Source organism: Coturnix japonica, chromosome 5 (assembly GCF_054131305.1).
Source record: "Coturnix japonica strain WE chromosome 5, WE-NBRP24, whole genome shotgun sequence".
In the NCBI taxonomy this organism is placed as follows: domain Eukaryota; kingdom Metazoa; phylum Chordata; class Aves; order Galliformes; family Phasianidae; genus Coturnix; species Coturnix japonica.
This window is the reverse complement of record NC_140667.1, coordinates 1,999,190-2,020,408: the sequence shown is the minus strand read 5'-3', so window position 1 is coordinate 2,020,408 and position 21,219 is coordinate 1,999,190. Positions and strand designations below refer to the sequence as shown.

Sequence of the window (21,219 nt, the reverse complement as noted above, 5' to 3'; positions counted from 1 at the left end):
ATGGAGGGGGATTCAGGAACCGAAACAGTCTCCAAATGGGGCTTTCTCCATAGCTCAGCCTGCAGCGCAGCCACACGACTAGGCAGGCTTCAGACTCTGATACTGCTGCTGGGTACTGTAGTGTGCAGCCTGGCTCAGTCCTCTCTGCACCTGGGGACTGATGGCTGTGTCTGGCATGGCAGTGAGCCTCCTCCACTACAGGCTGAGCCACTCAGCTCTAACAGAATTCCCATCCCCCCTTCTCATCCCTCTATTCCCACGCAGAACTGACTGAGGAGGGGAGGGGGTCCTGGAGGGGAGGGATGGGTCCAATGGTGGTGGCAGATCTGGGACACTGCCCTTTCTGCTGCCCAAATTGCCCTGAAGGTGGGCCCAGGGAGGTGGGCTTTGTAACTGAATGAACAGCTGCAGGCAGAGGTATAGCAAAGTGAATGTAAGACATTTAATAATTGAACATACCAAACAGTAAATAAATGACAGTATTCCCAACCATTTCCCACCCTAACAATTCTTTCTGCTCCCACCCCCTAAAACTCCCACCCCCAATCAATTTCTCCCGCCCCGCTCCCTCCCGCCAATAGTTCCCTTCCTCTGCAAAAAAACTCCCAGTCCCCTGTTGTAATACAAGAAGAATGGCAGCAGCCATGGATCAAGAGAAGGACTTGACAGAGCAGCAGCTGTGGAGCATGAAAAACAGCAAACTGTGTTGGTGGTGGATGCGACAGGCAGTGCCAGCAGGGCGTCCCTTGCTTCAAAGTGCACCTTTCCTCTCACCCACCACAGATTCTCTCCTGCATTAGGGGTCTGAAGTATTTCTTCTAGTTGTACTCCATATCCGCATGGCCAGTGTGTGATACAGAGCCCAAGTGGAACACCTGCTTGGAAAATGAAATCAACTATCCCATTGAGTTCTGTTAGCGTGCGCCTTTGTCTCAAGTGATGCATGGTGATATTTTAAAATTCCCTCTTATTTTGATGTAAGAGAGGTAACCATTCTGTGATACAGGGTCATCTCTTTGCCTGGGATTCCTTTCCAGGTTTTGTCTTTTCAAATTAAGAAAAGGCTTTAAATTAAAATAGGCTAATAGCATCATAACCAAGCATTACTAATACATTCAATGATTATTCCTGTAGATTCCAGCACCATCGGTAACATCAGATCCTATTTGATTCACATCCAATCTATTAACAAAATAGAAGCACATAATAACTTGGATAATGCCTAATAACTCTGGTTCCTGAGACAGTAGTTGGCGAACCTGAAGGCAAAAAGTCAGCAGGCAAACAGCCACACACCAATATTGTTAAATATGGCTGCGTCCATCGACTGCCCGAACAGCCATGCTTTTATAACAGACAGATGAGGGCATTTAAAAATCACACACACAGATTGGAGGAAAGCTACCGCAATAACAACCCTAAGACTCCCCTTCAAAGCCGCAAGCTACTCATTCTTTTCCTAGGGGTGTCCTTGGTTCTCATGCTGTTTATCCTGCTCCACAGCTGCTGCTCTGTGAAGTCCTTCTCTTGATGCATGGCTGCTGCTCTGTAAAATTCTTCTGGTATAACAACGGCCCTCCAGATTCCTACTCCTATAATTCCTTCCTCCAAATTCTGACACTTTCAGAGTGTAACATTATCAAAGCACAATTTCTCCCCCAGAATTGCCACCCCACGAAGTTTCCTCCCCTTCCCCACATCCCCAGTGCCAGCAGTTACAGAGTCCCTTTAACCACTCCCACTCTTTAACCACTCCCTCACCCCAACAATTCCCCACCTCCAATTCCCACCCGCCAGCCATCCTCCACCCTAATATTGGCCATCCCAAGAATTCCCACCCCTTTCCCCCCAAACCATTTCCCACCCCCCACCCAGCATTTCTCAGCCTGGAGCTTTAACAGTGCAACGCTTTGTCGGTCCATCAGCTTCAGAGCCCCGCAGTGCCCCAGTCCAAGATGCCGTTTGTGGACAGCCCAGTTTGGGATGGGTAGGGCTGGGGCTGGTGCTGGTGCCCCTGGAACACTGCTGCTGCTCTCTGGGTGTTGTGGGGGCCGGCCAGGAGCCCAGGGCTACAGGGAACCGCCTTGGTCGGTTATGGCCACATCTCCTGCTACATCAAGCGGGCCGGTTTCTTGGTCTGCTCCCGCTGGAGCCGCTGTTGGGGTGTGATGGGCACCGAGTCCTCCTGCTGGCCGCCGTGCTGACACAGGCAGCTCTGCCTAGCGCCGGTGTTTGTGACCTGGAACATGCTGGCAGCGCGGTGGCTTCCTGGTTGTGGCAGGGACACTGCCAGTGTGCTGCTTGTGCCCGCTGCTTTTGCCTCTTGTGGTGGTGCAGGTGGGTGCTGGGCACTAGGCCGTTTGGCTGCTGTCCCCGTGGTGCTTGTCTGCCAGCTGGCAGGAGATGCACCTGGGTGGCAGTGCCAGGCGGCTGAGCAGCACTCAGCACTGTGCCTCCTCCATCAGACGTGCAGTGCAGGGCAATGGAGGTGTGGGGGCAGCCAGGGGGGTGGGCAGTTCCAGGTGGGTGAGATGCACCCGGGGCTGCCTCCGCCGTGCCTCTTCCATCAGACATGCAGTGCAGGGTGACGGAGGTGTGGGGGCAGCCAGGGGGTCGGCTCAGGCAGCTCAGGGGATGCTGGCTGCCGCCAGAGCGGGTTTGTGAGGAGTCCTGATTCAGGATCTGGCTCTTTGCTGAGCTCCCTGCTGGCCCCTGAGGAATCAGGGGGCTCTGTGTTGGAAGAAGAGCCCAGGCTGCTGGAGACATCTGGCCCCATGGCAGCGATGCACTGCATCAGCCCTTCCCTTTTGCAGCTGTCCAGTTCTGCCAGCAGCTTGTCAGCATGATTTTCCTCTTGCGCGTTCTCAGTGTCTTTGTTCCCCTCTCTTGTGACTGCAGGCAGGCCCTGGTTGTGCTGGGGGACCTCCAGAGCACTCGTCACTTCTGAAAAAGCAAGAACATCCCCGAGACCAGAAGGATGATGGCATCCTTCCCACACCTGCTGGGTGCAGACAGCCACCCGTCAATCACCTCTGTAAACCACAAACTCACCAACAATCCAGGTGAGCAAATGGTCCATTTCCACCTTGTCCTCAAGTATGTTGCTGCTGGGTGTCTCTTCTGGAAAAGGAAGAAAATCCCCAGTGGGGCAGTGCCAGCTTTCCCACTCAGCCACTCGGTGCAGACCCGCCCCCAGCAGCTCTGCTGCCCCCAAACTCACCGTTGCTGATCCATATCAGCAGATGGGCAAAGTCTGCGGTGACGTACAGGATGCCCGTCTCAGATGTGACTTCTGGAGAAGGAAGAAAATCCATTGCCCAGTGGGGCAATGCAAGCTCTCCCACAGCCACTGGGTGCCAACAAGCCTCGCCAGCTCTGCTGCCCTCAAACTCACCGTTGTTGATCCATGCCAGCAGCTCATTGATGTCTGCCATGTCCTGCAGGGTGCCTGCGCTTGTTGTCCATGCTGGAAAAGCCAGAAGATCCCTAGTGGGGCAATGCCAACTTTCCCACAGCCAGTCGGTGCGGACAGCCAGCCACCTGCTCTGCAGCCCCTGAACTCACCTCCTGATTGCGGCATGGCAGTGCTGCAGGTGAGTGGAGCTGTGTCGGGATGGGGGCAGACGTCGGTGGGTGCTGGGTGCCCCTGGTCCTCCATGAGCAGCACGGCGTCTTGAAAGGGCTCCATTGGTGGCTCCCAGCTGGCGGGCAGGGTGCAGGGCACAGGGAGCACCTGCTGCTGCAGCTGCTGCAGTGCCGGTGCCTGCAAAAGAAGTGGCGGGGGGCTGGGGCGGCCGGGGACCTGCAGCAGGCAGGTGCCTGCGGGGGCTTTGCATGGGGCATGGCCCCAGGCCACAGCCCCATGGGCTGCTGGGGCAGCAACGTCCCTGCCAGCAGGGGATGTCCCCAGCAGTGAGCAGGGGCAGCGGGGGAAGCCATCCGTGGGTGCAGCCCCCCAGGCAGCAGCTGCAGCACCGGTAAGTGCAGCCCCGCAGTTGGGGGCAAGCCCCCACGTGGCAGCTGGCCCACGGTTGAGAGCAGCCCCCCAGGTGGGAGCTGTGCTGCCTGTCCCCAGACACCTGCTACCCCAGTGTTACGGTTTTGCAATTTGGTTGGTGTTGGTATTCCACATCAGAACACCATGCATAATAATGGGAGTAAAGGGGACAAGTTTTTTTCTGTGGACTGCCTTAATGGGCATGTGGGGTGGGGCACCGGAAGGGAAGTGAGGAAGGGGACGGGGTTGCTGGCCTGGCTCCCTGCGAGGAGACAACGCGGTCGGAGCTTCCTGCCTTCCACAAGCTCCATCGGTGAGATTGGGGATTTGGTATTCTCTTTGTTGAAACTCTCTTGTTGTTGTTTAGTGTTATTAGGTTATTAAACTGCCGTTCGTTCTCAGATCACCTTTTTTTCTCCTTCATTTTTTGTTAGACCTAATCGCAATCTCCCTTCCCTTCCCCTCTCCCTAAACGCACGTGGCTGGGCCGTGCCGCGCCGTGCCGTACAGTGCCGCAAGAGAAAAGGGGGGGGACTTTTGTTCCTGCTCCCCCGGGTTTGTTCCCACTGTCCCGGACTGAGCTCTAGAGAGAACTCCGTGACACCCAGGCCAGACAGAGGCCTGAGGCGCCAGGTGGGTGGCACTGGGGACAGGGAGGGGTTGGGGTGGTACCGGCATCGGTCCGCGCATGGTGGGCTGCATCTAGACAGGGTCCGGTGGCGGCACAGTGGCTTGAGTGAAAGTGGCGTCAGCCGTCAGCAGCATCGTCAGCGCTCCTCGAGGGATTCTCTCTGTGGGGAAAGGCCAGAAGGGGCACTGGGCTGAGATCTGGGCTGCTGTGCTGAGATCTGGCTCACAAGGGTGGCATCTGGGGCTTCAGCTGGGCTGGGAGCTGGGGCCAGCTGAAGCATTGGAGCAGGGGGAACCTGCTGCCTTACCTGCCATGACAGCTGGAGAGTGGCAGTTAGGGGAGCCCCTCCCCCAACAGGGGCTCTGTGACCGTTGGGTTCAGCCCCTTTCCCCCAGGCTTGCCATGCTTTCATCTGTCAGACCCAAACATCCTTCCCATCCCATCTCTAACCTGATAGCGTGTATGTTTTCTCCTGGCTTCCAATGTATCTTGGTGAGGGCAGAACAGACAGCACTGTCTTTGCTGCTCTTCCCTCTTCGCTGCTTCCCTTTCCTGCTCTTCTCCTCATCCACCATCCACCCTTCAGCTCTTCTCCCTGACTCTTCTCTCCGCTTCAGCTCTTCTGCTGTTGTTCTTTCCTTGTATGCTCGCTCCTCTCGTGCATGTGTTCTCCTCTTCTGCTTTTCTTTCTTACCCGCGTCCTCTCCCCTTCTTCTCGTCTGCTCTTCTGACTTCACTGTATCCTCTTTGCACCTCTCATGCTCTACTGTTCTTCTCTTCCGACCACTCTTTGCTCTTCTGCTCTAGGCCGCTTTTCCTTCTCTGCTCTTCTGTCCTTTCTTCCTCCCTTCTGCTCTTTTTCTCTTCTGCACTAATCACTGACCGCTGTCCTCTCTTCCTGTCTTCTGTCCTTCTGCCATATGGCCATTCTCTCTTCTCCTCTTCAGCTCCTCTCCACTTCTGCCCTTCTGCCTTACCTGTATCCACTCATCTCCCTTTCTGCTCTTCTCCTCGTCTGCGCGTCTCCTCTTCCCATTGTTTTGCTGCCTTGCCTGTCTCCGGTCCTTTCCTGTGTTGCCCTTCTTGTCCGCTGCTCTTCTTTCTTACCCGCATCCTTTCTTATTCCTCTCTTCTGCTCCTCTTTAGTTCTGTCTTATCTGTATCCACTCTTCCCGTCTCCTGCTCTTCTCCTGCTCATGTCAGCGTCCAATGCCTGCACTGCAGCTCTATGTCGGAATTAGTTTTGGGGTGGAGAAAGGTACTCGGGGCATAGATTTGTAGGAGAGAAGCTCTCACGCTGTGCCCAAAAGGTGATCAAATGGAGCCCTTGGGAACCAGGACCACAAAGGCAGCTTGGTTCTCCAAAGGCCGCAGCGAAAGCTTGTGTTAACTGTGCTGGACTCCATTGTGTGTCTCCGGGAGCTGCTTTTGAATGGGGGATTTTCTGGAGTTGCTGCTGGTCGTTGCTCGGAGGAACTGAGGCTTTCATCCTCGTGTCTTTGCAGGAAAGCAGAGCAGAGGAAGCGTCTGCGGTGAGACGCTCAGGAGAAATTCCCTTCCTTGCACCAGCATCCTGTTTGTGTCCACGTGATGCGCGGTGAAGAGAAACCTGCTGTTCTGTGAGTCAGCCTGCCACATAGGAATAATGGTTCTGGCCTCTTGGGCAAGTCTTTGAGGAGAGGTCTTTAGACAGGTCTTCGGACAGGTATTCATCATCCAGACAAGCAGTGCTGTAGCACCAGGGAAGTGAGAAATCTCGTGTACAGCCAGTCTTCTCCACCAGCCTTACATTGCCTTTCTGCAATGAAATGCCTGTAGAAATGGCGGGGGGAGAAATGGGGAAGAGGTGAGGTGTGATTCCTGCGCATCTTGTGCCCACGCAGCAGGTGTCGCCTACAGAGAGCTGGGAGCCCTTTGCAGCGTACTGGATTTGTTTTCCTTCCTTGTTGAAGCTTCTGTGACGCTTTTGTAGGTGCTCTGTGCATTTGAGGTAACTGTGAACTCTGCTGAGACCACAGATGTGTGGACTGTTCCCTTTGGCTTTCAAATGTGTACAGGGGCATTGCTAAGAAAGAATGAGCAGATGTTTTCTGAGGCCAGGGAAAGGAAGGTGCTTGCGAAGCAAAGGCAGGCAGGTGCGTGCTTGCTTGGAAATGGCCATTATGTTTTCTTTCATGCTGACTTTAACTGACTTCAGTTGATTTCACTTACATAAATGAAGGTAAATAAATAAAGAAAAATAAACGAAGAGCTTTGGGAATTTGAGGCTGTTGTCCTGCTTTCTTGCGCAGCTCAAGTTTAAACAGCTGAGATGGTAGTAGCAGTTGAATCATGAAGTTACTTGGTCCAGAGTTAAACAACACTGATCCAAAGCATGCAGTGGCTTTTACCAGGACTTTGTTGAAAATGAGACTTCTCTGCCTTCCAGTTTTGATCATCTCCTTCACTCTGTGAAACAGTACATGAGAGAACCCGAGGAGCTGTCTCACACCTTCCTGGAAATGAAAGGACAGCTATACATGCATGCTGGAACATTTCTGCTAAAACTGGCCCAGAACAACGGGGTGCAGTGGAGAGATGCGTGTCAACTGGCAGCATTGTGTTATTTGAAAATGTTATGGTTTGATAATTTTGTAATTTTGCTATCAGTATTCCACATCATAACATCATATAAAGCATGAATAATTTTACTGAATCTGCAACTTACAGAAGAAGACTACATCTCCCAGAGAACAACACGAGGTCACGGGACCTGGACACTATATTAACTCTGTCGCAGGCTAGACTGACGTCTTTCGAGTTCTGGCGTTCAGGGGAGTGTGTGGGAGCCTTCACTGTTTCGCCTAGATTCACAGTAGGCCTCTCGGTTTTGGGACTCATTCTCTCTCCTATTTTGCTTGATTCGTTAGCTCAGTTTTCAATTATATTGTATTATATTGGTGTTATCCTGTATTTCGATATAGTAATTTAGTAAATAAGTGTGCCTCCTGTCATGGTTTAATAATTTTGTAATTTTGCTATCAGTATTCCACATCATAACATCATATAAAGCATGAATAATTTTACTGAATCTGCTACTTACAGAAGAAGACTACATCTCCCAGAGAACAACACGATAGGTCACGGGACCTGGACTCTATATTAACTCGGTTGCAGACTAGACTGATCTCTTGTTGAGTTCTGGCGTTCAGGGGAGTGTGTGGGAGCCTTCATCGTCTCGCCTAAATTTCACAGTAGGCCTCTTGGTTACGGGACTCATTCTCTCTCCTATTTTGCCTGATTCGTTAGCTCAATTTTCAATTATATTATATTTTATTATCCTGTATTTCGATATAGTATTTAGTAAATAAGTGTGCCTCCTTAGATCGTTGCCGCTGTTTTCTTTTCCTAATTAACTTTTTCCTTTCGGCCTAGGGCCCCCATGGGGCCCACGGCCCCCTGTCACAGACGCAAGTGGATTTTTCGTTCAAACCGTGACACCTCCTTAGATCGTTGCCGCTATTTTCTTTTCCTAATTAATTTTTTTTTTTTTTCCTTTCAGCCTAGGGCCCCTGTGGGGCCCACGGCCCCTGTCATGGACGCAGGTAGATTTTTAGTTTAAACCGTGACAGAAAAGTTTCAACGTAAGTCACTTTTCACTTTTTGCCTCTAGTTAGTGCAGTTCTTGACCACTCTTGCTGTACTTGTGTGGAACACCCGCATTCCAAAGATTAACAAGTGTTTGTATGGCTCCCTCCTCACTAAGTCTTACTCTACCACATCTTTAAGTGATTTCAAATGATGTTGAGGAAATAAGTGTATAAACAACTCTTTCTCTTGTCAGAGGAATTCTTGTTGCACAGCCAGACAGCAGAGCTAAATCAGGCTTAATTCTTTGCCTTATGAAATACAATTAATGTTCTACTTTGTGCAACTGCTGGTGTTTGGAGCATTACTTTCTCTTGTGTGTGCTTACAGCTATTGGCAAAGTCAATAGTGTAATAAAGCACCTGACTGCAAATAGGAATGGGAAGGTTGCTTGCTGATGTGTAAAGCATGCAGAAGTTTTTTATGCTTGCTGGGCTTGTAAGTCTGAAGGGCTTAACAGACTTAGACTTCTCTGTATTTGGAGCATCACTGAGAAATTCCACTTGTTTCCTATATTTAAGCTATTAAAAAACTTAATGGAAAACTGTATTCCAGTGATCAAAATGGGAAAAGGAAAGTGCAAGGTATGTCTGAAAAAACAGTGCTTCTGAGATGCCCACACTTTGTCTTTAATTCTAGAGGACATTTAGGCTCTGAGGTTAACTGAGATGGTTAAGCAGGATAGTTTCCTGAGACAGTTTTAGAAACACTGATGCTGGAGTCAGAAAAGCAGCTACTCAGCAATTTCAGCATTGGTGTGTTGAATTGTTTGCATTGTGTGCAACCTGAATGAGAAATGTACGTTTTCGAGAGTCTCTCAACAAGACCATCAAAGTGTATTCCTAGTTGGAGACTTTCTGCCATTCTTTTGAATATGCAGAGCTGAGCTTCAGAAGATGCACGGAAAGGCTTTGGGGTTTGGGGGGTAGAGGAAGGGGTGGAAGAATGGTCTACAGCTGTGAGTATTTGCTACTTCTACAGATAGTATTCATTCATTATGAGTTTACCAGTTATTCAATAGCTTAAAACCAAAGTATGCTGTTTTAAAGCACAGCTGTATGTTTTCTTTTGTCAAAAATGCATGTGCGGAAGACTGAATTTGCTTGCTGATTTGCTTATGGTTATTTTGACTGTGCCTCCAACTTCAGTGTTTTGTAACTGAATCTGGATAAATACTTGAACAGATGTCTGATTTGAGGAAATGAGTTTCCTCAAATGAGTACTAGAAAGAGTTGCATAAATTGAGCTGTCAGAAATAGAAGTAGATGTCAGAGGAAGCTAGTAGTAGAGACAACTGCAAGACTGAAATATTCACCTCTGCATGGAAGTTCTCTGATAGCAGTAGAAAACCGAGCCTTACAAATGTGCAGTTCCTGTGCCACTCTTAAAAAATGATGCTATTTGAAGAGCTCTAGACTCGCTTTAGGATGTTCTGGGTATCATTAGGATAATTTATAATGTATGTGCCAAAAACTGTCTCCATATTAAGATACCTCATCATGTGTTTTCCACTAATTTTTGTTCTTTGCAGTTGACATCGGAGGTGAGACTGAATGGAAAAGTGAACATGCTACTACTTTGGAAAGTCAACAGACTCCTGGGGAGAAGACTACAGGCCAACCTCTTCAGGTTCCTTCTGCATCTGCCTGGGGCACTGGCAGCAGTGCTGAAGATGAGAGTACAGAAGACGCTCAGACAGAAGTTAAAATTCAAAACATGAAAGTAAGAATGAAGTCTTTATGAAAGTTTTTGTCACTAAATCCATAGAATTAATCTCAAACCTCTAAGACATGGCTATTTTCACTTTGTGAGGAATAAGACATGCAGCAGAGGAAACAGAATCATAGAGTCACAGAATCACAAGGTTGGAAAGGACCTACAGGATCATCCAGTCCAACCGTCCTCCCATTACCGTTGCTACCACAAGCTGCTAAACCGTATCTCATAGCTCCTTATCCAGACACCACTTGAACATTGTGTCATGGTTTTTTAATTTTGTAGTTTTGCTATCAGTATTCCACATCATAACATCATGTAAAGCATGGATACTTTTATTGAATGTGCAGTCCACAGAAGAAGACTACATATCCCAGAGAACAACACGGTCAATGATAAGTCACGGGACCAGGACGCTATATAATCTTGTTCCCAGGCTGGAGTGCTCTCTCTCTTGGACTTCTCAGAGAGTGGGAAGCATTTCAGCTGTGTCGCCTAGAGTTCACAGTAGGCCTTTCGGTTTTCGGGGACTCTCGTTTCGTTTGATTTATTAGCCTCAATTATATTATATTGTGTAATCTTGTATTCCAATATCATATTTAGTAAAATAAGTTTTTCCTCCTTAGATTGCCACTGTTCTTATCCCATTTCCCTTTTCCCCCTCCTTTCCGGGCCCCCTGGAAGGGGGGGAGGCTACAGGGGGGCTTCCCCTGTCATGGGCATAGGTAAATCTAGGTAACCCTTGACACATTGCAAGGGATGGCGACTCCACCGCCTTCCTGGACAGGCCATTCCAGTGCCTGACCACTCTCTGAGAGTTTTTGATTATGTCTAAGCTGGACACCCTCTGGTGCAACTTGTGCCAGTTTCCTCGGGTCCTGTTTGTTCCCTGGGAGTTGCCTTTCTTGGTGGCTTGTTGCCTTTCACTGCACCTAAGGTCATTTCTAACAAGGGAAATGAGGCAAAGATCTAATGTTTCTACAGGAGAGAATGGAGCTGCAACTCTATCCAAACAAAGAAGCAGCTTTGGACTGTAAAATTCCACCTGCCATGTATGTATGAAGTAATCGATTACAGACAGAAATTTCAAGGAAAAACAGTATATTTTATAGAATGACAGTACTATAAAGGTCAGATGCTGTGTAACATCATAATTAAAAACAAAACACCATCTCCAGGGTAAAATCAGGATTAACTGAGAATTGAATGGGTTTTGGAGCCATTTCTACATTTTTTCCTTGATTTTTCCAACTCTGAAAACAAGAGGAAATTCTGAAGGAGCGAGAAGCCTCTCTGGATAAACTAAAAGAGGTGCGGTAATTTAAGGATACTTACTGCCTCAAGTGTCATTTAACTTGGCAGTAGTTATCTGAAGGCATCATATGTTTGCCAGCGTCGGTGCTTCTTTCCTTAAGGTACTTGGAATGCAGAGATGGAGGTTTATCAGATTGTTTTAATACTGAAATGCAAGCTAGCTTGGAGTTGTTTCTAAAATACTCTGGTTAATTGTGTTTGAAATGTGATGTTTCTGCAGCAGAAGGATGCAGAAGTGAAAAAGCTTGAAACGTTGCTGAAGGAAATCACCAAATATCAAGGCAACCTCAAAGAAGAAAACGAATACTTAAAAAAACAGGCAAGAGGAATTTTTTCCTAAGATCTGTAAACTCCTCGCTCATAGTTCATGATGTTACTTGTCTGAACAGGGTGTTTGCAAAAATGATTATTTACTTTGTCCGTGGCAGTAAGTATGTGAATGCATGAAATTCCTTTCACCCTCACTTTTTTTGAATTCTTTAGACATTTTTGCAGCCTGCTCTCTTCTCTTACGTCACTTGTTTATGACAAGAAGGAAAGGAATAGGATGATTGTTTATTTAATCACTTTGCTGCCCAGGAACTATGTGAAACGATTTCAGAATATTGTTTACAAGAAAAGTAGTTTTTTCCATTCACTGATATTTGAGTATTTTTGATTCTTTGATTTGAATGATAAGATTCTACAGAAGGAGCGCTTGAATGAGCAAATAAGGACTGTAGAAACTCGTTTCAGGTATCTTGAAGTAAGATTTTTTCTTATTGTATCTGCTTCCTGTGTAGGTAACAAGTAAAATAGAATTCCTTGTTCTGTTTTGTTGTAGTGGAATTATCAGTTTATAATGGCAGAGATGCATAAGGATACTGGTGATGTGGCACAAGAGATAACACCTTTCAAGCAGGAAGAAACAAGGGCAGCATCAAAAAAGGATAAGGTAAGAACTGGGCAAGGTGAAAAAATCTCTCAAAAGCCATTCAGCAGTGAAACTTCCTCCATATACCAGCTGCAATAAGAAAACATAGCTGCTACTTTTTTTCATTTTAATAGTTGATTAGCTACAGAAAGAATAGAATCTATTAGAGGAAAAGCAGGCAATAGATGGGAAGAAGAAAGCTTGCTGCAAAATTGTCTTTTGAATTTTATATCAAGTATTTATCTACTTTTTCTTTGTTTGCTGTGTTTTCCTCTCACCTTCTCTCTCATCTGTCAAAATTAGATTCTGCTTATCCTCCTTGTTTGCAGTCATCCAAACTGCTGTACTTTGCTGGCACAAAGACAAGTCTGTGCACATGATGGTGTGGTCACCTGCACCAAGTGTGAGCTGTCTGCAGACTCCTTTGTAACAAGGAGCTGCCCATACTTCTCTGGCAGCCAATGGGGGCTTCTCAAGCCCTCGATATAAGGTCCAACAGAGCAGACGTGGCTTGTTCCAGAGTATAGTTTTTTAAGACGTAATGTCTTCTGTGTGCTCCCAGTAACTTCTCTCCTGAGCTTTATCTTGTTACGCTTTGAATGATGCATTGTATGTCAGAACTAATGTGCCCTGGTGCATGTCTGTCTGCTACTGTTTTGGTTTATAAGATCATCAAGTTGAAAGCTGAAATAGCTTTTTGAATATATGTGAATATCTTACAGCTACCACCGAATTCTGAAGTTTATTGGCTCCTGATTCTTCTTATGGACTCAGATGAGCACCTTAGCAAACTCAAAAGGCAAGACAGGACAGTGAGAAGCCTCAGTCTAGTGGAAGAACCTACATCCAGGAGAAGTGTTTGAAGGTAAAGGGACTTGAAATTGCTCTGGTTCATATATTTTCAGATTCATGTACAGATTGACTGATTTTATTTTGAGAGTAGAACAAGACAGCCTGTTTTGCAAAGACTTTGGATAGAGTAATGAACGCAGAACGACAGTTACCAAGTTGGTATTAATCCCAGCAGTCAGGTGCAATGGCTAATTTATCATTTATAAAACAGAGCCATTGTTTTGAAGAAGTGTCACTTCAATGTCAACTTGACAGTTTCCGCCTGTCTTTTATTACCAGCAGCTTTTGCTGCTGGTGATTTATCTTGTATTTTATGTGTAATACTGTTTCTAATTCATTTTTTTTCCTACAGAGATGCACACTCCTAATTTAAAATGTTTTAATGTCTATGTCGGATATTAAAATTTCAGTTAATGACTTATAACAAATGATACGATGCTATACTGAAAGCCCTCCCTTCCATCTCTCTTGGGGTTCCAAGGCTTGGAAATCAGTGCGTTGTTCAGGAGTTTTACTGCTTTCCTTCATTCTGTGAAGGATTTGTAGGCCCTGGTGTTGGCCTTGATAGTTGAGCTCACATGATGTATCTCTGCGTTGCATGGAAACCTGTGTAAAACATCAAATTTGTCTAAGGAGGTAATCCCTTTACCTCTACAGGACCTGACCAATGAGAGTTTGCACATGCAATCTGATGAACTCCAAAAGTAATCTGAGATTTTGGTTTGCTTGGTTTGTTTGGGTTTGGTTTCTGGAGGCTTGTTTTCACTTGTAGTCTGCTCATATGCTAAGCTGACATTCTGCACGTAACTTTGCCTCTGTGTGTTTTTGCAGCTTCTGCATGTGGCTGTGGAGCACAGAGTCCCCAGTTCTTCTTGTAGGATACTATTTGTGGCTGGGTTAATTTCTGCCTGCATACACATTAAGTGCATCCAAAGACTTCAGATTTCTAAAATGCAAGCCTCTCTCTCAGTTCTGAACTGCAGTTGTGATACATAAAGTGAAAAGCAGGCTGTTGTTACCAACAACTGACCCCAGGCTGGACCCCGTCCTGAATGGACCCCATCTGGAGAGAGACACAGTCATGGATGCCATGGAGTCTTCTCTCAATTTAATGCTGTGTCACACGGTTTATATACTAGCATGTCGTCCACACATGTGTATCCCGTACATCTGCTACACAACCCCACACACACATGACTCTTCCCACTCCCAGAGTCCTCCCTTGCATAAATCATGTCATCACAGAGCATCTGGTAAAGCACTTCTTCATATCCCCATTCCACGGTTCCACTTCAGCTGCTTTGGCTGTTTGGCTTAGCAGTTCTTCATTCAGGCCCATCCCACAGTTGACCTTATTCCCCAGCAGAGGCAGACTGTTTTTCACAGTGGGGGCTGCCTCTTGCTCTATTTTTGCACTGCATCTATATATTTGAGGATCTGGATCTAAGTGCCTCTTTAGTATCACAGAAAAATACTCTGTTGGAGCCAAGAATCAAGTTGAGGACTCTCCAAACTTAGATCAATTATTAATCTATAAATACTTCCAAGAGTACCAGTTTCATACTACACACAGGTTCATATCTTAAGTAATTTACTTTGGACTTACTGTAGTAACACATTATGTGAAATGGTTTATATTCTCTTGGCCTTACTCCTTACATTTTCATTTTAATTCTGCCAGATTTCTTCCATACTCAAAAAACATTTGAGTATAATCAATTTATTATTATTATTATTTTAATTAGAACATACAGTCTCTACAAGAAATTCTCTTTCTTCAACATCACTAATTAGGTCCCCTTTCTAGTAACTACAGCCCCTGTAAAAACTACATTGGTTATCCCTGCAGCCAGGTAGCTTTTGCAGATATTCAAAAGAATAGAAAAATTAATAGCTCTTATTTTCAATAACAGGCCAGTTATCTTCTAAGATGCATGCTGTGATCTAGGAGTTGAGACCATACTTTTTAAATGAAGATTTAACTGAGCAAATCTTAGATGACCAATCTCTTCTGAACATTCAGAGGAAATCCTGAATATCCCTTTAGTTGACTCTGGGCTTTTCATTCTTTGTTACAGCATATTGGAGAACACAGAAATTTGCCCACTAGTCAGGAGAGCACATGCAATTCTACAGAACAATGATCATTACCTTCTGGTCTTAGTGCCATGAGCAATGTATGGAGGAGGACTTCAGTTTCTCTTGGGTTGAACTGGCAGTCTCAATCTGTGGGCTCAGGCTCAGGGTAACTTAAGACCTCATGAACTTTGATATATTACCATTTTCATGAGTTTTGTTTGTTTGTTTCCTTTTTTCCCTTAAAAAAAAAACCATATTTTTTAAATTCTAATTTTGGTTTGTCCATGGCTACCGTAAAGCCCGCACTAGGAAGGCTTATCACACATCACACCAGTTACATAGGGGAAAATATATCTGTGAGAGTTTGCTCATTCCCCAGGGCTGACTGGCACAGGCTGATCTGTCATTGCCCCAGCCACAAGGACTGCCACAGTTCTGGGCAAACAGCTGACACAAGTCACAGGTATAGCACAGCCAGCTTGCAAGACATCACCAAACCTAGGGAGTGAGTAACAGAGTAGACAGTGAGATTAAAGGAAAGATGGAGAGGGGGTGAAATAAAGGGACCTGCCTCCCAGACTAAACCCAAAAGCAACAAATACGAACAACAAGAAAACAAAGATAATTATGTGCCTTTTCAATATATTATTATTATTATTATTATTTCACTGAATAAACATTACTCCTTGGTAGCTCAGAGGAGGCCATAAAAATCATAGGACAATTGTGAAGCAGGAACGTTGTCTCAGTATAGTGTCCTGACACAAAGCGGCCAACATCATAGAATCATAGAAACATAGAATAACCAAGGTTGGAAAAGACCTACAGGATCATCCAGTCCAACTGTCCACCTATCACCAATAGTTCTCATTAAACCATGTCCCCCCAACAGTGTCTAAACCAACAGTGTCTTTCTTGGGCACCTCCAGTGTTAGTGACTTCACCACCTCCCTGGGCAGCCCATTCCAGTGGCTGACCACTCTTTCAGAGGAGCAGTATTTCCTAACCTCCAACCTAAATCTCCCTGGTGCAACTTGAGGCCATTCTCTCTAGTCTTACTGCTAGTCACATGAGAGAAGAGGCTGACTCCCACCTCACTGTAGCATCCCTTCAGGTAGTTATAGATCTAGATACATATAGTTATATAATTATGTAGTTATATAGTTACAGATATGTTGTTCAGAGGAAGATGCAACAAAATCTTATTTTATATTCTTAAGAGACTATACCTGAAGAAAAGCTCTTTTGTAATGGCCAATTGCTGGCAGCTGGCTCATGACAGTGGTTGCTCTTATGTTCCAGATAATCATTGCTACAATCTTAGCATTGCTTCAGAATGAAGGATTCCACAATTTACCCAAGTTACCCATCACAATTCACCTGCAAGATGCTCATGCCCTGCCAATGGAGATTTGTAATAGACAGGCAAGTTATGGCCATATCAAAGCAACACCAAGCTTCTTTCTGTGTACACCCAATTACTGCAATCAGGCATAGTACTGGTTGTCACATTTGCCAAAATGCAGTCCTAATGCTGCATGACCACACTTCTTACTGTAACTACACACTTTATTTTTCCAGACATTAGAAAGTTTCATAATATTCTCTAGGGTCTGTTTTCACTTAAAAAGAATTACCAAACTCAGAATATGCCTTGCGGAAAAAAAAGGCTCCTGTGGTAATACAAGAACAATTTTACAGAGCAGCAGCTATGGAGCAGGATAAACAGCATGAGAACCAAGGACATATCTAGGAAAAGAATGAATGGCTCACAGCTTTGAAGGGGGGTTTTAGGGTTGTTACTGCAGTAGCTTTCCTTCAGTTAATTTGTCTGCTATAAAAGTATGGCTTTTGGGGCAATAAAGTTGACTCAGCTATATCTAACCATATTGGTGTGCAGCTGTTTGTCCCAGCGCGCTGCCCTCTTGCCCTCATGTTCACTGACAGACCCCACACTGTGAAGCTTTGATCAAAAAACTAACATTATCTAGGGGATTACTAAAACTGGCCCTTAAGGACCACAAAGCACTTCTCAAATACTCATCGTTTATTGGAGAAGAAGACTTTCTAGAAATACACTTTCTGTGCCTTTCCCACAATGGAGGGAAAGCTCACTTTATCTTTTCTACAGAGATGGTACTGTACTAAATAAATCAGGTTGTTGTCTGATTATGGTCTATTTCTTTCAGCAACTCAATATTCTTCTAATCCAAAGAGAATGGGTGCAGTTATCTACTATTTCCACCCCCACTCCCTCGCCCCCCGGCCTCCATTTTGAATAAACAGTTTTATGGCACTTGGAAGAAATCTGGAGTTTGAGTAAAGGCCACAGAAAATTAACTTCCAAAAACATTACAGAGTAGTACAGAAGTGCACTCTAGGACATTCCCTACTTCTAGTTAGCTGGATTATTATTTAAGAACACAATCCTTCTCAGCCATCTGAGATTTTAATCATTTACATATATTCTTGAATGAGACCATTTGCTTACATTATCTAGCCATATGCATTGTCTCTACACTAAACATCCTGTCTGTGTATTCCTCCTGATAACCCTGCAGGTACTCCATAGCCCCAGGCATCCCTCATATGAGGTAACTATTCCACCATCACAATGAGGAGCTGAGCTGCTACCTTTGGCAGCACTAACTGCTTAATTCCTTTACAAGATCCTGTTATTCAAATTTGGAGCGTTGAGAATGGAGCAAGTGGAGCAATTTCCTTCATACACAAAGGTCAAACTGGGAAAACATAATCTACAGAGATGTGCAGAGGATATTGTTACAAATACCGCTTAAGGATGCGGGTTTCTAATCACATCTACTGGAATAACTCCATTGTCTTTGGGAGGAGTTGGGTTCATAAGACAGTCTTTCTATTAAGAGGCAAGCAGTCCTAGAAAGAAAATAAGCCATGATGGGAAGCCTTACAGCAAGGGAAAATTGAAGTAAAATAGAAAGCAGGTATGTCAGCAGCCTCAGAGGGGGAAGCAAGGACACTCCTACCTTGCCCCAGTGCAGTATTGATCTCTGGAGCAATCTTTTCTGAAATATTAAATCTTCTGAGTATAAAAATGGAGTCATTCTTTGCGAGTTTTTTTTTTCCACAGTACATTGACTTTTGATGTTTCTTTTGTAGTCTCAGATCCATAAGGGAAGTTGTGATGTGAGAAGTTCAGATCTCATTTGAAACAGCAGAAAGGGGTTTGTAGTCTTGTAGCTGAAGAGTGAAATATGGGGGCAGGGAGAAGAACCTCTAAGGTTCAAAAGCAGTGTGTTAGAAAGGTCAAATGCCAAATGCAAACCCAAATCCTCAGTGTTTTACATCCATGAGAGAAAAACATTGGTGACATAAAAGTGCAGTAATGCCAATTACAGTCAAGAATTTTCTAGCACTTTTGTCATGACAAAGGTATTAGCACAACTGCCCTAGCAAAATGCTCAGCTGTCTTCCTCCCAGCACTCAGCATTTAAATTCTTTCCATTTGAGGCAGGTTATGTCTTACTTCTGCCTACAGAGTGTGGAAGCTGACTTGGCAGCACACAGCATCCATCATGTTCATGCTTTTGGCTATAAGTGAAGACACCTTTTTACAGACAGAACCAACTTCTCCATTCACTTAGTTCTGTACTGCATTCTTGCTGGTGGAAGAGCAGATGCTGGCACGGGGCTGTGAAATACTTTGCAGCTCTCCAACACAAAAGACAGTGTTCAAGAGAAGGTATTGCTAACCCATGAGGTAGAGGAGACTATCTGACAATTTGGAAGAAAACCTAAAACTTTTGAACAAGACCAAACGAGTCACGTGAGAGAGAGTGGAGGTGATAAAAATGTATTTCATAGAGCAGGAAGGCAGCAGCAATCTTGTTAGTACAAACTGGTAAATATACACATTTCTCTCATTTTCCATCTGAAAATTAAAGTTATTATGAGGCTCATACTTTGTCATACTTTACTGAAACACCTGGAGTCAGGCTCTCTGGGTAAAGTCTTTGTAAGAGATCCTCAGTACCTTACAACTTGTGCCTGGAGGCATCCCAGTAAAATTTGTCCTGTACTTATTAGTATATTCTCATTGTGATATACAGAGCATGTTCACACTTACCTAACAACTGATAAACAGTGCTGAACAGGTTGAGACTTTATGAATAAAGATGATTCATTATTTGTCAGTCAACTTTATCTCCTTCATCTGCTTGTGCTCAGTCATCCTCCTGCAGGCTGAGAAGTGGCCGTGTGGTGCCCCAGGGCTAAGCAGGGACTTGTCTGAAGCCTCCTCACTAGCTTCTCCATCTTCCTCTTATTTCATCTATACCTCAGCACCCCGAATGGGATCAAGATCAGCTTGCACCTCATATAGATGAAAGGCTTGAATAGTATGGAGTAATAGCATTTCAAAAACTGACTGTACCTTTTGAATCAAAATATAAATGTTGAATAATACATTTTCTTTTTTGTTTATTTATTTGTTTATTTATTTATTTATGTGCTGTAGTAATGTGATGGCCTAACTACACCTTTGAAAGTAGCCACATGGGTGAGTCAGAAGAAAAAAGGTAAAATAACTCAAAAATACAATCACATACAAACTTTACCTCAGGCAAAGCCTTATGGGAATCTGACCTAGCTTCCCAGTAAATGGGGACCAGACCTAGTTCTTTTGGAACAAGACTCTTATGTAGGATGAATGTATCTCTTATGTAGCTCTGTCACTGTCTACTACAAATGGGTGACAAATTTTCTTTCACCCTGCACTGCAGTTTCATTTTCTTCCCAGTGATGTTAATTCTGCCACCCTGCTTTTGAAAAGTCTCCCATGATACATTTAAACAAGTCTTCTTTCACCTTAAAACACAGCCTTCTCTCTCATCTATGAGCAGCATGCTGAGGGGTATGCATGCCCATCCAGCAGCATCATTACAGAAGCACACCTCAGAACCTCCAGATTAACCTATTTTATACCTACTGTAATGGGGAAAGTGGGTAAAGTCAGGTGTAATACAGAACATCTGTGTAGAGTACAAGATCTCCCTTGCTGGAAAGGGAAACCTGTCTGGTCTTCTGCACTAGGGAGCAAGAATGTATCCTACAGTTACTCTGACATGTAGCAAATTAAATAGTAGCCGTCAGTGTTCTCCATACTTAATATTCTTTCCTCACTCTGCCTCTACCTTCTCCTATACTACCATCATATTTTAACCCCCATACACACATTATAGGCTCTCCCCCATTTAAGGACACACCCCCCATTTAAAGGACTCCTCCCAATTTAAACCTTCGCCATTTAAGACTTCCCAATTTTATGGTCCCCCCCACATTAATGGACATTTACCCACTTATATGGATCCCCCCCCAATTTAAAAACCTCCTCGCATTTTAAAGGCCCCCCCCATTTTATGGACTCCCCCCATTTTAACTATCCCCACCAATATAGGGTCCCACATTTTAACCCCCCCTCCTTATTTAAGGACCCTCACCCACATTTAAGACACCTCCCCATTTTAACGTCCCTCACCCCCATTTTAGGAACCACCCCCCATTTTAGGCAACCCCCCCATTTTAGGAACCCCACCCCCCACCCCCATTATGTCCCTCTCCAAGTTCTATATGGCCATGGAACCCCCATTTAAATGACCCCCCACATTTAAAGACTCCCCCCCCATTTAAGGACCCAACCCATTTAAGTACCCCCCCTCTTTTTAGGACCTGCCTCCTGCAGCTCCTGATGCTGATGCACCTCCAGGTCATTTATATAACCACATTTAGGTATCCCCATTTTAAGGAACTCCACCATTTAAAGACCCCCCAATTTTAACACCCCCACGCATTATACGGTCCCCCCACATTTAAGGACCACCCTTAAATTAATGACCCCCCCATTTAAAGGACCATCACATTTTAACCCCCCACACATATTATAGGGTCCCCCCCCATTTAAGGACACCCGCCCCATTTAAAGGACTCCTCCAATTTAAACCCCCCCCCTTTTAAGAACTGCCCAATTTATAGTCCCCCCCACATTAATGGACCCCTACCCATTAATATGGGTCCCCCCCAATTTAAAGGACTCCTCCCATTTTAAAGCCGCCC

At 45.2% G+C, this 21,219-nt stretch overlaps 2 protein-coding genes across 23 annotated transcripts in view; one reads left to right on the top strand and one right to left on the bottom strand.

The window, feature by feature from the left end:
• LOC116653502 (uncharacterized) overlaps positions 1 to 21,219 on the top strand; it is a 32,974-nt gene that overhangs the window by 592 nt on the left and 11,163 nt on the right. For 2 of the 15 annotated variants that reach the window (XM_085547904.1, XM_085547901.1), the window contains exons 2-9: positions 2,899 to 3,062; positions 3,444 to 3,593; positions 4,432 to 4,630; positions 6,134 to 6,247; positions 9,787 to 9,977; positions 11,506 to 11,604; positions 12,109 to 12,219; positions 12,921 to 13,063. The gene's annotated coding sequence lies outside the window, so the exon portion shown is untranslated. Of the gene's footprint in view, positions 1 to 2,898; positions 3,063 to 3,443; positions 3,594 to 4,431; positions 4,631 to 6,133; positions 7,992 to 8,169; positions 8,542 to 9,786; positions 11,024 to 11,505; positions 11,605 to 12,108; positions 12,220 to 12,920; positions 17,014 to 21,219 lie in introns of those variants that run through there. The other 13 variants (XR_014946217.1, XR_014946218.1, XM_085547902.1 and 10 more) reach the window with 13 other exon arrangements.
• LOC107314253 (uncharacterized) lies at positions 1,879 to 19,374 on the bottom strand. 8 transcript variants are annotated; one of them, XM_085547909.1, is made up of 4 exons: positions 3,395 to 3,513; positions 3,221 to 3,292; positions 3,052 to 3,120; positions 1,879 to 2,943 (listed from the first exon to the last, which is right to left on the bottom strand). In XM_085547909.1, the coding sequence occupies exons 1-4, from the start codon at positions 3,432 to 3,434 to the stop codon at positions 2,567 to 2,569; spliced, it is 558 nt and encodes a 185-aa protein (XP_085404035.1). In that variant the 5' UTR covers positions 3,435 to 3,513; the 3' UTR covers positions 1,879 to 2,566. The 8 variants fall into 8 exon arrangements, 3 of the variants coding, with proteins under 3 accessions (XP_085404035.1, XP_015718811.2, XP_085404037.1); XM_085547911.1 differs by lacking the exon at positions 1,879 to 2,943 and adding exons at positions 4,670 to 4,788; positions 5,079 to 6,134 and having other exon boundaries at positions 3,062 to 3,292; positions 3,395 to 3,763; XR_014946223.1 differs by lacking the exons at positions 1,879 to 2,943; positions 3,052 to 3,120; positions 3,221 to 3,292; positions 3,395 to 3,513 and adding exons at positions 3,565 to 3,763; positions 4,670 to 4,788; positions 5,079 to 18,384; positions 19,235 to 19,374.